Below are 18906 nucleotides of genomic sequence, written 5' to 3'. Positions count from 1 at the left end.
ATTGTCACGTCTGTTTAAGTTGTTATTGAAGGTTTTGGCCAGAGCTACCAGTTAAACACACTAAATAAAGGAATCTACGTTGGGGAAAGAAATGAAATTATTATTAGTCACAGACATTATATAGTAAAATCTTAAGGACTCCATCAAAAAGTTAGTAGAGGCCCTCCCTCGTGGCATAGCACTGAGCACAGCACTAAAGAAAGCACAGCAATGAGAATCTAAAGCCGCTTCCACATGAGTTCCATTCCCGCCTGCCCCGGAGGTGACCACATGGCATGGCAGACCTCTCCTGGCCCGCCCGCTGCTCCCCTCAGCAGTGTACTTCCTCGATCTGCCTGTTCTGTTCCCCACTCTGTCTCTGGTGAAGCCTCTCACCGCCCCTGAGCCTCTGGCCTGCTCCCCAGTTCTGTACGCACGAATAAATCTTAAAAAAAAAATTTAAAAAATTAAAAAAAAAAAGTTAGTAGAAACAATAAATGAATATAACAAGATAGAAAGTCACAAAATCAACATATAAAAATCCCTAACTTTTTTTTATATACAAAGAAGACATACAAGAAATTAAAAAAATAACTCCATGCATAATTACTTCAAAAAGAAGCAACCTAACAAAGGAGTTAAAAGACCTGTATCATGAGAACAAGAAGTTATGGAAGGACTTAGATAGCTCATGGATGAAGAGAATCAATGCAATCAAAATGACTATCTTGCCTAAAATGATAATACAAAGTATCTCCTTTTTAAATACAAGCAATATTTTTCAAAGCATTTGAACAAAAAATATTGAAAGTTATATGGAAACACAAAGGCCTTGAATTGCAAACAACCTGAAGAGGCAATGAGAAAAAAGGATGTTATTTGTCTTCTGACTTTATTGTAAAACAGTATGAGATTAGCACAAAAATAAATACATGGACCAGTGGTAAAGACTTGAAAGCCCAGAAGTAAGTCCACATACATACCAGCACCTAATGATAAAGCATCTATGATTATAAAACAGGGTAAAGAGAGTTAATTAATAAATGATGCTGGAAAAATTGGAAAGCCACATATAAAAGATGAAGTTGGATCATTACACCATACATAAAACTTAATTCCAAATGGATTAAAAATTTAGATATAAGGCCTGTCGCACTATAATATATATAAGTAAACATTGGTGATACATTCTATGACAGCAACAATAAAGATATTTTTGATAACTCAACCATTAATATAAGGGAATTATTGGGCCCTCCCTAATGATGTGGTGCCTTAGGATACAACACTGCAAGTTGGCTGCAGCTGCTTCAGTGTAAGTTCCATCCTGGCCAGGAAGGCAAGCCACATGTTGCAGCAGACCTCACCTATCTGGCTGGCTGCTCCCCTCAGCAGTGTACCTCCTCTATCTGCCTGTTCTGCTCCCCACTCTGTGAGTCTTCTCACTACCTCTGGCCTGTACCTCAGTTCTGTATGCATAAATAAATAAAAAACAAAAGGGAATTAAATAAAAAATGAACAATTTATATTAACTCAAATTAAAAAGCTTCTATACAGCAAAAGAAAATATGAAATGATTAAACAAATACCCTATCCAATGGTAGAAAATATTCATTCAATATATAGCAAATAAGGGATTAATATTCAATATAATTTAAAAACTCATATACTTCAGTAATTAAAAAACCAATTAGCCTAATTAATAAAGGAGCAGCTAATTTGAACAGACAATTCAATGTGGTTAAAAGACATATGAAAAAATATTTCGGCATTTCTAATAAGAGAGATGCAAATTAAAATTTAATGACAGATCATCTCATACCCATAAAATCGACACATGTTAAAAAGATCCCATGGGCCCTCCCCAGTGGCGCAGTGGGTTAAAGCCAGCACTGAGAAGGTAAAGCCACTTCAGCATGAGTTAGATCCCCACCCCAGGAGGTGACCCTCATGACACAGCAGACCTCTCCTGATCCGCCCTCTGCTCCCTTCAGCAGTGTACTTCGTCAGTTGGCCTGTTCTGCTCCCCTCTCTGTCTCTGGTGAATCCTTTCACCACCCCAGCACCTGTGGCCTGTACCCCAGTTCTGTATGCATAAATAAATAAATTTAAAAAAATTAAAAAAAAAATCTCAGCAAAAATTGTTGGAGGGAATCCAGAGAAAAGATAATCTTATTTCACTGTAGCTAGAAAGATGAAGTAGTACAACCATTATGGAAAGCAATCTGGATTCACCTGAAAATATTAAAATAAAAATCTTATGACCTGGTAATCCTACTCTTGGGCACATATGTACAGAATATAAAACCATCAGCCAAAACCACATAAGTTCCACAATGTTCATTGTAGCATTATCTACAATAGTTGGGACATAGCAGCCTAGTGTCCATTCGTGGATGAGAGGATCAAGATGATTGGTATATACGCACGATGGAGTATATTTCTCCTTTTTTTTTTTAAGCATTTAATGCTCTATTAAAAATAGTAGTTAGCTCCAATCAATAAATATTTTCTTTGAAACCAATCTAGACTGTGACATCTCTTAAATGTTAATAGCTAGATCCATCACAATAAAGCTCTTCTAACTAGTTAGGAATTGATGCATTTTTTTTTTTTAATTTGCCATGAAATGCAGAGAGTTTACTTGGATTTTTTTTCTTACTTTGATCATTTTTTAACTTAAAAAGTGAGGTTGTACATTTTTTTTTTTTAAAGATTTATTTATTTATTCATACAGAACTGGGGCACAGGCCAGAGGCTCAGGAGTGGTGAGAGGCCTCACCAGAGACAGAGTGGGGAGCAGAACAGGCAGATCGACGAAGTACACTGCTGAGGGGAGCAGTGGGCGGGTCAGGAGAGGTCTGCCGCGCCATGTGGTCTCCTCCAGGGCAGGCGGCAGGCGGGAATCGAACTCATGCGGAAGTGGCTTCAGATTCTCAGTGCTGCGCTTTAACCCGCTGCGCCACCAGGGAGGGCCGAGGTTGTACATTTTATATAATCAGCACTTTGCCTCCTAGAATGTAGTATTTTTACTTCATTACCTATTGAGTATTAGTAGTAGTGATGGGCAGATTTCATTGCAGGAGACAGCCATTGCTGAAAGAGTCTCACTACCATTTCATAAAATCTATTTCACTCAAATTATTTTTTCCAGCTCAGTTTATTACAATTATTTTAAATCCTTGATCCTGTAGGCTCATGATTTCTCTATAATTACTTTCACACCTTTTTTTCAAAAATCAAAACTTGCAGCTGGTAGTAAACAGAATACCTTTAAAGCAATGAGACAAGAAATCATCAGCTCATTTAATGCCAAATGCAGCCCTTGGGAATTCTAGCATTCCTCTGCATCTTTCTGCATAAACTGATAACCAGCTTTACGTGTAGAGATACATATTTTAGTTGTCTGAGAATCCTGCACAGTGCTCTTATAAATTCACATTAAAAATGTTATGATTTTAATATGCCAGATAATGGTTAGTTCATATTATAAGTCAAGTCAAAATAAAAAGGTAGGTTTTTTCAAAGGAGGCACATTCTGACATAAGTAATCTTTTCAAGTTTCTCTAATATGTTGCAAATGTATTTCTCAGCAGAAAAGAATAATCCTTTCATAGAATAACAATTAAGTTTGATTTAGAGTTCTACTAAAAATTAACTTAGAGCTTCTAGCAGTTGTTCAGAAGATAGTAGATCATAGGAAAAACTCTAGCTGTTGGGTTGTTTCCAATCAATTGGAAATAAATCTTCTTCAGATTAGTCTTACATAGCATTTACTTCCTTTTGCTTCTAAGTTGAATTCAGTGTTAACATATGATCTGTAACAGGAAGCATTTTGTGTCTGTTTGAGTGGAAAGCTGTTCCAACTGAACCACAAATCAGTACTGCCCTTTCCCTCCTCAATTAACATATCAGCTCTGACAGGCAACAAAAGAATTATATTTCAGAAACTAATAACTGGTTGAATAAATACAACTCTAGTTTCTTTATTTCCTTGAACTCAATTACAAAAAATATATTAATTAAGCACAGTTCATATTTACTTGGCAGAAGACTGTTTTAAAACAAAAGTCAAGTAAACTTACTTTATACCAAGACTCTCTTCCTCCCCAGCACCAATTTAATTCAGAAGAAAATTACCAATGACACAGTGACTTCCAAATAATGTGTCACTGTCATTCCTTGAGATGGTAATAGGTAGGACTTTTAAAATGTGCTTAAGCATGCCTAATAGTATCTCTTGTATTTGTCAGTTTGGGCTGCCATAATAAAAAAAAAACACAAAGTGGAGTGGCTTAAGTAAAAGAAACTTACTGTTTATACTTCCAGAGTATGAAATTTCAAAAAGCCACCTTTTTCCTCAGTCTTCACAAGACATAAAGCTTGTCAGAAAGCAAGCTGTCTCTAGTGTTTCTTCTTATAAAGGTACTAATCTCATTGTGAGGGCTCTACCCTCAAGACCTCATTTAAACCTATTTTCTCCCTAAGGACTATCTCCAAATATGAACACACTGAAGGGTAGATCTTCAACATATGAGTTTGTTGCCATTGTGAGGAAGGGGAGGGTAACCACAAACAGTCCAATCCATAGTAAGTTATATATTTCTATTGGGAATTCATAACATATGAGCATATGAAACACACTGAGATGTTACACAGTTAAGAAAAAAAATTTTTAATTTTTTGGAAAAGCCTTAACTCTATCTTCTATCAGAAACACTCCATGAGTATCTGTTTTTATTGGTATCTGAAGGAACTAGGCTTTGGGACTAGTACACAATTTGGGAATCGGTGGAAATTTTGTTACCTGTTTAGGCTCAACCATAAAACAGACCTTCCAAAACAACCTTTAAAATTCTTTGTCATAGCTCTCCAGATTTGTTATTTTTCTATAAAATAATCATTATCATTCTAAACTTGTCTCTCTTTATTTGATCTTCTACATTCTTAGAGGTCTCTCTCTTCACATTATTTCCACATATATGTAAAAATGAAACATTTCTTGTGTCTTAGAAGCCATCAAGTTAAATAATAAGACATAAAATACCTTATTTTTAAACAGGATCATTTCTTTTCTAGAAATGATTTTAGTAACATGGTTCTACCAAAACCCTCCAATATATATAAGATGACTGCCTTGGGAAAAGAGAATTCTAAGAGAAATGGGGCATTACTAATTGGCAGAGCATGCTGGGTAGTGGGTTTCTCCATTCCCTCACACTCCAATGAACAAAAAGAAATAAACAAATATCCCATCACCACTCAGAGAAAATGAGAATCCCTACAGGAAGGGAAGTGCCTGGAGAGCTTCGAGGTCTGTCTAAGATATATTAAGAGTGAAGGAAAAGATTTGACAGCATGTATTTGAAAACAATGATTGTAAAACAAAACAACACAATAAGGAATCACTTCTTGTTGGCAACCATAAAAGAACCTGGTACCTTCAGGTCATCTATCCCATTGCTGGCCAAGAATAGAAATAGAAGTGGCAGAGTAGAGAAGGGGTGTTAACAGTGCAGCAGCCCGCATTCCCTCTATTCAGTGTGGGGAAGACGCAGTTTTAGTGGGTAAAATGCACAGTTCCCTTAGAAGTAAGCTGGGGTTGGGTCTTCCTGAAGAACTCTATCTAGAAGTGCTATTTGCCATCTAGAGAGCCATGAGTGTTCAGATGTGCTGTCCTGGAAGTATGTGGGATGGAAGCCTCTGAAATATACCTTGAAGAATTCCAACCTTATTTCTCACAAGAGAGTGCTGGGAATCTGTCAGATGGCATCAACAATCAAGAAAGAAGCTATGTATTAACTATGTATTAATGAAAATGTGCCTCTTTCCACTTGTCTTTCACCAACCCCCTTCGCCCTACAGGTTCTAGAAACAAAAGGAGGTATAGGATGGACATTTAACTCAACTAGATTGGAATTATAAAATTTCAAAAGAAGTAACACAGTTCACTAAGAATCACAGAAAATATCTGATAAGGTGTTTGAAAACAAAACTGGTACCCAACCAGCTGGTAACCAAACAATTTCATATTACACATCATAGCAAATAAATAATGTTTCTATTGCCTTCTCTCATTGATATTTACACATTTATACTTATTTCACCTCAGTCTTATCATATTTAAATATTTTTAAATTAATTTCAGGATCCTCATTGCAAAGACAGAATATAATATACATCTATGTCAATTCAGTATATTCTGTATATGGTAAACAATTTTCTCAATTTTGCTTGAAACAAAAATTTAAGATATGATCAATGTAAATATTGTTCAAGCTAAAGGAAAATGCCTTGAATTTTTGCATTCCCAGTGTTTAGCACAGTACACATAGCATAGGCATTCAAAAGATTTTGAATTTGGCTAATTTACTGGTTGATTGAAAGAACTTTTCAACAACTTGTAGGGCTCCTTTTTCTTTCTGTCTCAAATTTATCAGTTTCCATTATGTTCACTGACTAGAAAACAAACTTTCAGGTTACAGGTTTATCTGCTCTTGCAACTAAAATTAATTTAGCAGTTACAGCTCCTGAAAAGAATGCACTGTCCCACATTACTGCAATAAGCTACATTCAATGCAACACAAAAGAAACCTCTAAATGGTGAAGAATACAAAATAAAGTGCTACTGAGTTCCCGTTAGAAACTTAGCATGGACTACCTACTTAAAAGAGGCAGATATGCACTAAAGGAACTAATAATATATCCAGAGGCTAGCATATTTTACTATATTTGGTTCAAGATCCTAGAGAGGAAGGTATTCCAGGTGGTGAGAAGCATTTTGGTAGAGGTTCCTGGTAAGGTTTTGAAACACTATCTGAGTTTTAATCCTGACTGCACCTTATTAGTTCTTTAGCAAGCTAGTTAACTTCTCAGTTCCTGTTCTACTTAAAATAGCAATCAAATGAGTTAATGCATGCTTGACCTCTAAATATGTGCATATTATTATGAAAATGATGGTGATGTAAAGAAATGAAGAGTTGAGTATTTGAGGGGTTAAAAAAATAGGCAGGAACAATTCCTATATTAGAACAGTGGGAGAAAGGTTAGAAGGGTTAAAGACAGGCAAAGGGCATTGACTGCCAAACCATGTGGACTTCCTTTGGTATTAGAGAGCTACTGCATTTTTAAGATAGGTACCACCATGAAAATAGTGTTTTGAGAACCTCTAAATTAGCTATATAGAATGGTCTGTGATAGAGATAAATAGCAGACTCAAAGAATATATTACTACTACTTATTAGGTGACTTTTATTAGATGCTTTGCATGACCTTTGTAAGTATGCAAAAAATATCAGTTACATTATTTTTATGTTCCAGGCAAGCAATGCACTGAACATTTTAAATCAGAAAACTGTTAAGGCTAGACTGGTGTCTCCCCTAAATTTGTATGCTGAAGCTCTGACCTCCAATTTGACAGTGTTTGGGACAGAACTTTTTAAGAGATAATTAAAGCTAAACAAGCATACAAGGGTGGAAAGGAAAAAAACAAAATAAAACATAAGTTGATGTCCAATTAGATTCAGGCTAAAAGACTGACTTATTTCAAGCCCTTAGTGTGTTCACACATGACTAAGACCAGCTTATTAGTGTGTGGTGTATGTGTAGCTTATATTAAAAGTATCATGGAAAGATTGCTCAGAGTAATCGAACTAACTACAGCTGAAGCATTCAGAGAACCGAATGATAGCTGATTTGGGATGAGTTTTGTTACTAATGGGATAAGATACAGTATAAAACTAAAAAGAAACATGTGGGATAGACAAGAATAATGAGGAGGCATTGAGGTATGAGTTATGAGAACAGATGATGTTTCATCTGTTTCCTCAAATGTTATTGCTGTTACATAGGGCAGGGTGAGGGGCAAAACCTACCTGTTCTAAATAGGTTCTGCCTGCATAAGGCAGAACACACTTTAGTGGGTAAGACCTTTAATGGAAAGTAAACTTAATACAACTATTATGAAACAAGAAAGGGAATAAGTTTTAAATTAAACACCTAAAGTCACCCATCTCCTTACAGGCAAATGCCCCTCCAAACAGGGTTAGCTCAAAGAAGGACCACTGAAGCCAAAAAATCTACCACAAGTCCACACCTTCTGGTGGAGACTCATAGGGAAGGGTCAGAAATGGCCGCCTGAATCTGTAAGTAAAAGAGCAAAATCAAAATCAAGGTAAATCTGCCACTGTTAACCTCTCCAAGGGTCTTACCCACATCTGTTTCAACCATTCCAGGACCAAGAAGCATGTGCAGCTAGCTTCCTCACATGTCTTTTTGCTCCAACTGCCTCCTCCAGGTCTCCTAATTGCGCCCCATCCCTGTTCCGCCCTTCTTCAATCTTCTCTCCAGCTTCTTCCTAGTGGCTCAACTCCACCCCTTCTTGGGTAGGGCAGGCAACCTGGAACCTCCCCTTTTCCTGGGGACCACCCTGTCACTTAACAGAACCTACCTTTCAGAAGACACTCAAAAACCTTTGGAGACCATAGGAATGGTTGATAGAGATATTTAAGTATTGGAGTTGATATTTGGAAGAAAGAAGCGATTTAAAGTTTTAGTTACTATTATTTAAAATAATGATTTTAAAAATAATAATAGTAATTAAAACTATTGGGATTTAATTTTCCTTGTCTTTTGGCTGGATTTTTTTTTTCTTTGAGGAAAGCCAGTTAACTAATTTCAATTAAAAGCAAATAAAGAAATAAATGAACACGTGGATACCAAAACAACTGATTTTGGCATATAATCTCCGATTGCTGTAAATCAAGGAATAAAAATACACAACAGCAGGGTTATCAGGTTTACAAAAGCTGAATACAGAGGGTTCTTTAGCAATTCTGAATAAAACGAGTAGACTCTCAATACAATCATCCATTCGTCTTAACTATGGTCCTTTCGCTGGTTCTTCAGTGCAGAGGGAGCGTGCCGCACTGGGGCTCAGCTGCCCCTGAGGATCAGGGTACACAAGCTCTCCCAAAGATCAGTACTAGGAGGTCACTGCCAGCCCCCAGCCATGAACACGAACGGCTATGTAATGCGCCTGCCCAAACCGCAGCCGCCTCGCTCTGCAGACAACCCACAGCAGTAAAAGCGGCTGTGGGAGGAAATTCGAAACCACTGCAGGAACCGACGGTGCGGTGATCTAAAGCTTTTATCCGCCACTGTGGTCTGTCCACACTGCAAATCCCAGCATTCACGCCTCCCATGGGAGCCAATGAGGAAGCTACAAGTTCCTTTGGCCAATCACATCCTGATAGTGTATCACTCCGACTGAATTCTGGGATTTGTGGTTTTCACGTGGCAATTTCCACCATCATGGTTAAGACAGTGTAGGCCATGCGTCGATTCCAAACGAAAGCTCCTTCTAACAATGCTCCTGTTGATCACCAGGCTCACCCCTTAATTAATAGGACTCCCACATCTTATATACCTTTCAAATGGTAATCTTTTTTCTCTTACTCTCCTACAACGCAAAACGAAGTTATTTTCAGATGCAGGCATGCTAGTCCCATACAGCCCCCTCCCCCGGCATGTAACCGTCGCTTTTGAGTCTCGCGAGAACAGCCCCATTTGGTCGTTGTCATGCCTGCTGAAAGGCGGGTCACATGAAAATTGACACAGGCTTCAGCCAACAGAATTGCTCCTTGACTAGCGTCTCTACCGCGTGCGTGGGGAGACCTCCGTGAACTCTGACCTCAGCTTTCCGGAGCGTCCCGCGTCTCCCGCCCTCGCTCCGGGAGTGAAGGAGGCGGGTTTTGGCCTCTTGCCCTGGGGAGCAAGTGCGGAGGGAGTAGGAGCGAGACGTGCCCGAGTGGAAGTGTCTGGCTTCCCGGGAAGGCCCTCCTGTACTCCTCGCCGCCCATGAGCTCCTTCTCCAGCGAGCAGCGCCGTCGTTAGGCCGGCCCCGTAACCTCTGCTTCCCCCGGGACAGGCCCACGCCTCGCCAGGGAGGGGGTAGCCGGTGGAGGCGCCTCCCTAGTCGGCGTCGGCGTCGCGCTGCGACCCTGGAAGCGGGAGCAGCCGCGAGCGAGAGGAGGAGCCCTAGCAGCAGCGGCAGCGGCCAGCAGCGCCAGCGGGCGGGATCCAGGCCGTCAACATGGCGAGCGCCTCGTACCACATCTCCAATTTGCTGGAGAAAATGACATCCAGCGACAAGGATTTTAGGTGAGACCCAAAATTCGGCCCGAAACTCACCTCGGGGCTCCCCTGCCGCGGTCCTCGCGCTCGTGCAGGCCTTGCCCCACCCCTTTGGCCTTAACCTGTTTTTCCGCTTTCCGGAGGTCTTGGACCCTCCGCCGGCCCCGGGATCGCTGCAGGCCCTGAGCCCCCACCCCCGGTCCTTTCCTCGAGGCCGTTGCCCGCTTGTGGTCCTAGGCCCTGTGTTTTTGCGTCCCCAAACGCCCCAGCTGCATTCCCTGGCGCCCTCCCCCAGCACCCTGACCCCGGGACGTGATTTTCGAGTGCCAGGTAGTGTGAAGAGGCGAGCTCAGCCTGTGGGGAAGGGAGTAGTTGTAGGTTTGAAACCCGGAGGTCGGGCCTCCTCTACCCGCTGCCCGCTGCCCGCTGCCCGCTGGAGGCGGTAGGCCGCCCTGCTCGCAGGGGCCGGGAGCTGCCGCCCACCCGGGACCCAGCTCCCGCCGCCTTCCCCGCAGATGGGAGCGGAGCTAGGTGCATCCAGCTTCTGCGGTGTTTATGTCCCCAGCTCTTGGCGGACTGGGTTATAAACTTTTTCTTTGGATTAATTCTTTACTGAAGGTGGAGGAGGGGGGTGCCGCTGGGGGAGGGGCGGCAGGAATGGAAGAAACTTGACTGACTTCGGGTTTTCCCGCCAGCGTCTGTGTCATTTTCCCCTATCAGGTAAAACCTAAGTAGGAATTCTGGTTTCGTTCTCATATCCTTTTCATGCAAAATTACTGCCAGAAATAGGAATTGCTGAACTTTAAGAGAAAAGTGTAGCGAGTAAATGGATCTTACTGAAAGAAGGCGTTTTCTAATACCGCGATGGTGAATATGAAGGTTTATTGTAGCTGTTGTGTTCCAAAGACCTGTACTGTCAGTTCCCAATCTTGGTAATAGTGTACATCGAAGAATTCGGTTTTCACCGGTTTCCCCCCCACCCCCACACTTGCTTTTTTTTTTTTTGGCATCCCAGCTGTAGTTATGTTATTTCCCGCCTCCTATCCTATCACAGAATTGTAAAAAAAAGCTCCGGATATTAAAAATCCCTTCATTGATTCTTGAAGTTTCTCCTTTTTAAGATTTAGCGGCTGTTATTTGTGCGCATTTTAAAGGAGCGAGGATATAATCTTTAATTAAAATTGCTACTGAAGACATATCCTTCTTTTGGTACGAATAGAATAATACGTTCTATCACTTGAAAATTCTTCCAGAATTTACTAACCGGGAAGAAGTTCCCTGATTTGTGAAAGGACAAGCATGAAAAATGTAATAATTGTGTTATTAATTAAATTGTTATGTTGGCTTATAGAAAGGGCCAGTGAAATAGTTTTGGTTTTCCAACATGATTTTTAGGAAGTTCTTACTTAAGGAATTTTAGAAGTATTACATTTGTAACTTTAAAAATCCAGGTTGCTGTTTGGAATACATACTTGTTTTGGGTATTTTAGGTTTGTATGCTGTAGGACCAAAGTCAGGATTATTGGAAAAATGATTTTTTTTTTCTATTTAGAAAACTGTTAGAATGCTATTTTAATTTCGTATGGAGCTTTACTTGTGCCCATTTCAAGTTTCTGAAATTTAAATAAGCATTTGAATCAAGCGTATATAAAAATTGTAGTTGTGTGTAGGGTGATGTGATCCCCCCATTTCTGTCATTTTGGCTCTTGTGCTAAATTTCATTCTGATTGAATCAATTTCAGTCTCATTTTCTCTAAAATACAGTATATAGTTGCTCAATTAGTCAATCAGACTTGTGTATGAGTAATATGTTTAGATAACAAAATCAAACCATGTGATAATGCATCTTAGTATTGACTATAGCTGCCTTCAGTTGTAAGGGAAAGATAATGGTATACATGCTTGGGGTTTTTAAAGAGACAGTGTTATGACTTTTAGCTATGTTTAGTGTTGTACTTGATAAGAATTATCTACTAATTTTTACTGGAATAAATCAAAACATTACTTGAAGGAATTACTCCCCTGAAAGTATAATAATGTGGTATATATCTAATCGCTGGTGAATATTATAGAAGATACTTAGTAATTCGGTATTATTAAGATAATTTTATTAATTATTTAAAGAACACATACTGAGCTCTAGCCAAGAGTTTTTGCAAGTAAAGTACTTTATATTAAATTCCATTACAAGAGATCAATTAGAATAGCACGTAAAGTATTAAGATTTTTCTATGTAATTGCTATAGGCATTCATTTGTGTGTTTTTTAAAATTATGCTCTCTAGTTTCATTAGAAATTTCTGTCTTGTTGTAACAATCACAATTTGTGCTACATGTTTTCAAATACCTAATAACAGAAGGATCTTGAGGGCAAAGTTAATGAACCTGGAATACTTAGAAGAAACACATTTCATATTTATATTTATATTCTCAAGGTAGACTTCAAAACGAATATGATCTACTGGTCACAAGACATGGGTTCTAGTCTTGAGAATTCTTTGTGTACTGTGTATGCTGGACATGCTAATTTATTAGTTATTAAATTTTTACTTTGTAGAGACTTACACATTGGTGATTATAAAAGATCCATTAAAGAGCTGAAATCTTAGACCTCTGTGTAACTATACAGTTGTTAATAAATAGAAGATAAAAGTGCAGGCTTTAATATTTTGGGATATTAACATTTTAAGAATATTTTTGTAAAACTTTATCACAGGCATAATTTATTGGGGAAAAAACTAATAAACCTTTCTATATTTTAGTATTCTGTATTTTAAGGTGGGATATTAAAATTTTGTGTCAGGTAATGATTTCTGTTGCTATTAAAGTGAAACTGGTAAACATGAACTTTGAGTACTCCATTTATGAATATGAATATTCAGTGGATTGAGGTAACAAATGAGATTCTGTTCTTTTGTCTTTATTTTCACATGTTTCACCAACTGAATAAAATACTCAATGTAAACCAGAGCCAGTGGGAAAAAAATTCTGATTTTACCTGTGTACATAACAGTAATGCTCCCTATGGCCTTTATACATACTTTAATCCTGTTGGTCAGAGTTATGGTAACATGGATACTCATGATCTTTATTGGCAGCTGTAGAAATTGATTTGTTGATGTTAAGTACTTGCCCAAGATCCAATGGACTGTAGTGGATCAGGGGTTTCCAGATACCTCTAGAACTGTTGGCTGTGTTCTTATTCTCTGGAGTTTTGTGTAGGGGACATTAAGCATAAGACCATAAAATAAGACCTCAATTTCCTCTAAAGTTAGGCATATGTTGTGTTTGAAGACACTTTTATATTCCCTGGAGAAGAATACAAAAAGTTTGAGATCTAATGCTTGTCTTCAGTAAATCTGCATGTTCTTTGAATGGTTAAGACACTGTTGTAAAAAGATAAATAGCCTAAGGCAATAGACAGTTATCTTGCTACAGTGGCAGAACAGGTGAATACATGAAAATTCAAGTTCAAGGAGTGATGTGCTAGATTTTAATACTTTAGGATGAAAAAAAGTGAACAGTGCACATACAAAAACTTAGCATACAAAATTTATTGGGAGAAGGAGTAAATAATCTTGATTGGCGCTGGAGTTGAATATTGTTGTTCAGGGAATTCTTGAGAGTTGGGAACTCACTGAATTCTCTGTCCACTGCCTTGGTCATGTGAATTCTCAGTAAATGTTGCTATTACTTGGATTAGTGTTTAGTTCCAGAGTTAAGGAAAAAACTTGTAAGGATTTGGAGAAGTTTCTTTACGAAGATACTGTAAAATATACCATTTTTTAAAAGAATAACATTTGATTTAATGTTAACACAATTCTCTGCATTGTAGACTCCTAGCTTGATAGTGGTTTATATTATTAAGGTTATTTATGTGCTTTAGCTGTTGGAAGGCACTTTCTTTGGACATTGTTTACAGTTTCCAAATTTTAGGCTTTTTGTGAGTCAGGTTTTTTACAGCTGAAGGGACCTTGTAGGTTCTATAACATTCTGAATGTGTTGATTCATTATTTCCAGTAATATAACAGGAAATACTAATTGAAGTTATTTTGATTACTTGTATGATTACTCAAATAGATTGTATAAATTAAGATTGTTTCTGGGTACCTCTTAAAGTGCTTTGCAGGTTGATAGCAATTGATTTCACTTTTGTGATTTTTTTGCTTGATAGATAATATTGCTAATTCTGACTATGAGTAATGATTAGGGCTCACCTTTGAGAAAGGAGAGGGGAACTTTGTTAAAGAAACTGGAAAAAAAAAGGTCTAAAATGCTATTTATATGAACAATAGTAAGACTGACCCAACTTAATTCAAAAGGAAATAAATGAGAAATAAAGTGAGATAGTAGTGGTGTGCATACAACATCTTTGAAAGGCATTTGGTTCACTGGGTGATGCAAGTTGTTACATATTTTAGACTTCTGTTAGGAACAAGGGTGAACTTGTATTATATGAGGGGGATGTTTGTAGAGTTACTCATCTCTGCAGTACAGGGTATCTGTTTCTACCATTATCTCTGCTTTCTCTGCATTGGATTTGTTAAAGCTGAATAACTTCTCCTCTCCTTTTCAGTCTAGTGGAGTAAGTCAGGTATATGCTCCATGGTATAACTGTCTCTCATTTGTGACTCTCTGCAGTCCAGCATAGTTCTTAATGATAGCATCCTCCCCTAGGTGAATTGAGATGGTGCTATTTAGAGGTTATATCTTCTTGACACTCCATAGGAGGCTGAAAGTTAACACTTTAAGTCACCTCTCTCTCACCTAGGCTTTTTCTAAATTTTATTTTGCCCCTTTACATTATCATCTACAAAAAGACTCAATTGGAAAACCTTAAAGTAACTCTCTCCTATCTTTTTCTTTTTGGTCTCTCAGTGAGTAATGTTCAAATTAGTTCTCCCTCTCTCTGGCTTCTTCAATCCAGTCTGTTTGCACTTCGTTTGAGTTTTCTTTCGAAGTATCACACTTATGATTGCCTTCTCCACTGATCCCCATTAACTAAAACAAAAACTTCTTAGTTGTTGCCCACCTAAACTCATTATTGAAATGCTAAACTCATTGAATTACTCCCCCCCCATCCCTAACATTATGCAAGTAATTTAGTGAATATTTTCTTTGCTCCTAAATTTGGTCTGTGGGCACAGTTGACTACTTTTCTTCTTGGAGTTGTCTTATGTAGGTATGCCTGATGAGGCCTCATTATGGGATTTCTTAGGAGGAGAGTGTTAGGGCCTATTTAATTTTGGGAAGGGTCTAAGAAAGTAGAGATTGGCGATAGGTTGGATATTGTCAAGAAGTGGGGGTGATTCTATCATTTGACATCTTAATAACTATTATAGGGAGGGAAGACTAAAGAGAGAAAAAACTAATTGGTAATATAGCAGCAGTCATGGATTCTCTTAGAGAGGGAGATGTTTTGAACTGTTTTGTGTTGCTGAGTGGGTGTGCCTGAAGGGGATGCTCTGTGGGATTGCTAGATCCAGAAGACAGTTTATTTTAGCTGTAAGCAGTCAGTTTATTGTAGTAGTGAGCCTTGAGTATGAACCTTCGATCAGTGTCTGGATTACAGGGGTTGCTGTTTTTTTCTTTCCCACTCTTCTGTTTTGGTTGAGAGCAGATGAGGTTAGCTGTAAATTCATGATGTACAATTTCACTATTCTTGAAATTTTTTGATGAGGTTGATCCTTTCTTCTACTTTGTTCATTTCCTGGCTTTTTTTTTTAATACCATAACCATATCTAAGTCATCTGAAAGATCTGTTGATCTTAACTTTGCAAGTCTGAAGTAGAGTTGATTTTCATTTTGCAGTAGTTATGTTCTATAAAGTTACCAGTGATTGGAGATACTAAACTATGCTTCAAGGGGAAGAAGGTAAATTCCTGTGACCCTTTAATTGTAGCATTTTCATCAGCATTTGATCAGTTTATAACTTTTATATTGGTTTCTGTTTAAAGACATCTTATTTTATATCTATTGTTGTTTCATTAACAGAACTTAAAGCCGAAGGCATTGTAACGCATGCCTGAATGAAGCTTACCTAGTACATTTTTTTTCTGGAATACATATCACGGCCTTCTTAGGAACACTAGGCAGCACTTCACACATTTGGGAGTCATTTTGAACTGTAAAATTATCAACAAAAAAATAAACATGCAAGAGACATGGCAGTAGATAAATGGAAAAGAGGATACTTGTTTATAATGTGAGAGATAAGGCAAAAAAGAAAGGTCACCTTGTGCATCCTCAGCTGGGAATCTAACAGGCATGTCACTCAAGAAATTTGTAGTTCTGGAGTGCCTACAGACCTCATTCCTGTGACGGATTGTGGTGACCAATGTGGCATGGATCTCAGTACGCTGGAGAAAGACAGTACAGCTGCAGTCATTTGATTTTGCCCTTGTGGTGTGCATAAAGAGCTCTGTGCCCTGGGCATTGATAAAGCAAACCAGGGTGATGCTGGCCCTGTGGTTTTTCTTGATGTTGGTGTGCCCTTCACATCTGGGAGATCTGGAGGTCCTCCAAATTTTGTATGTGTTGCCACACTACCTGCATAGCTTTTTATCATTTCAGATCCAATGTTTTTTTTTTTTTTAACTTGATTGAAACATGAATTTTGACATTTCTATATATAACACAAAATTCTAAATTTTTAAAAATTGGATCTGGTTCCAAAATTTTAAAAGCGCTAAGTAATTCTTACTTGATTATTTCAGTAGGTGGTGGAGAGCCAAAAATTAGGGGGAAATTTGTTTGATCTTTAAACAGGTTTAGGGACTTATATATATATATATATATATATATATATATTTTTTTTTTTTTTTTAAGTTTTATTTATACATACAAAACTGGGGTACAGGCCAGAGGTGCAGGGGCAGGAAGAAGATTCACCAGAGACAGAGTGGGGAGCAGAACAGGCAGACTGATAAAGTACACTGCTGAGGGGAGCAGTGGTTGGGTCAGGAGAGGTCTGCTGCGCCATGTGGGTCAGCTCCCTAGTTAGGGATCGAGCTGATGCTGCAGTCAGTGGCTTGGTAGAGTTTCATATACTTTAACCTGTTGTTGCACCACCATGGAGAGCCCTCAATGTGCTAATATTCTAAACAATTACTATTTTTTTAAAAGATGTATTTATTTATGCATACAGAACTGGGATTACAAATCAGAGGTGCAGGGGCAGTGAGAGGATTCACCAGAAACAGCAGGGAGCAGAATAGGCAGATCTACGAAATACATTACTGAGGGGAGTAGCTGAGGGTCAGGAGAGGTTTGTGGTGCCGTGTGGATCACCTCCGGGGCTGGGGATTGCGCCGAAGCAGCTCAGGCTAGCTTGCAGTGCTGTGCCCTCACCTGTGGCGCCACCAGAGAGGGCCCTGAGCAGTTACTTTTAAAACAATGTGCTATTTGGTGAGGTATTCAGAAGAAAAATGAGTCTGTTTAACTTATTTCATCCCCCTTTGGACTTTTTCATTTTATGTATTTATTTTTTGCAGAGGACAACTGAGGTGTAGGCCAGAGGTGGGGTGAGGTAAATGAAAGGATTTACCAGAGACAGAGTAGGGAAAAGACCAAGAGAGTTCATTGAAATAAACTGCCAAGGGGAGCAGTGGACAAGATAGGAGAAATCTACTGTGCCTATGTGGATTAGCTCCCTGGCCCTGGACTGAGCTCAGGCCTTCATGGTAGGCCATTGTGGGCACTGAGACTTAACCCATAGACCACAGAGGAGGCCCTGGACCCTTTCATTTAAAACTAAGATAAAACAGTTGACCACTCTGAGGCTTTGTCAAGATACTTAGTATTAAGCCATCCTTTAGCAGTAGTTCTTAAGGGGAGAAAACTCTTCAAGTGAAACAACCTTCAGAATCTCCTCCTCCTTCATTTTGAAAAAATAGCTGATACCTAGTGGTAGAAGTTGGGTAGAGGTGACAATTTGTTTTTACAAATTCCTCACTAATTTATAATATTTGAGTGGGCCTCTTAATCCAGTACACAACAGTATTAGTTTAGATGTTTTGAATGTTCATAGCTAGGCTTCCTACATAAAATTCAGATCAAAAAGAAATGAGGGGGATAATATGGTCTCCCTGGGTTTTGTTGGTAAATTTGAGATAAAAACTAACCTGGGGAAGATGATTTTGGGTAATGATACCTTACTTAAAAGTATAGTAGGTCAAAGAAAAATGAATGATAGCAATGGATTTGAAAATCATTATCTTTTACATTAATGATTCAGTTTTTTAAATTTATCAACAATTTTAATTTTTACCAGGTTTATGGCTACAAATGATTTGATGACAGAACTTCAGAAAGATTCCATCAAGTTGGATGATGATAGTGAAAGAAAAGTAGTGAAAATGATTTTGAAGTTACTGGAAGATAAAAATGGAGAGGTGCAAAACTTAGCCGTCAAATGGTAAGTTACTGATGGCTCCCTATCTTCATCAACCCCTGTTTAAAAGCTTGGTGTAATAATTGGCAGGTATTTCAGTCTTTTTACTGTGACTTTCTGGAGTTTTCCATTAGAATTTGTAGGTGACTGGTGAATATTCAGTTTTTGTGCTTGGTGCATATATTTTTTATATTGACTTAATGTGGCATTTTACTTCTTGTGAGGTACACATAGGAAGCTAGAAAGCGTGGTTCTCTCACTTGAGTATTGCCTGATTTTTCAGCTACGTTAAAAGGCCCATTGGGGGCAGTAGAGCTAAAAAGACACTTCTCCAAAGAGGAAATGCAGATGGCCAACAGGCATATGAAAAAATGTTCAACATCACTCGTAATAAGGGAGATG

At 38.5% G+C, this 18906-nt stretch overlaps 1 protein-coding gene across 1 annotated transcript in view; it reads left to right on the top strand.

Moving 5' to 3' along the window:
• Positions 1-9658: 9658 nt before the first annotated feature.
• The window catches only part of CAND1 (cullin-associated and neddylation-dissociated 1), a 36984-nt gene continuing 27736 nt past the window's right edge, over positions 9659-18906 (top strand). Inside the window, exons 1-2 of the mRNA XM_004675918.2 lie at positions 9659-10140; positions 18385-18528. Of these exons, the coding sequence (XP_004675975.1) occupies positions 10073-10140; positions 18385-18528 (212 nt within the window). The 5' untranslated portion in view covers positions 9659-10072. The remainder of the gene's footprint in view (positions 10141-18384; positions 18529-18906) is intronic.

This window comes from Condylura cristata, unplaced genomic scaffold (assembly GCF_000260355.1).
Source record: "Condylura cristata isolate star-nosed mole 26May11 unplaced genomic scaffold, ConCri1.0 scaffold00004, whole genome shotgun sequence".
Classification (NCBI taxonomy): Eukaryota; Metazoa; Chordata; class Mammalia; order Eulipotyphla; family Talpidae; genus Condylura; species Condylura cristata.
This window is presented reverse-complemented; position numbering and strand designations above follow the sequence as displayed.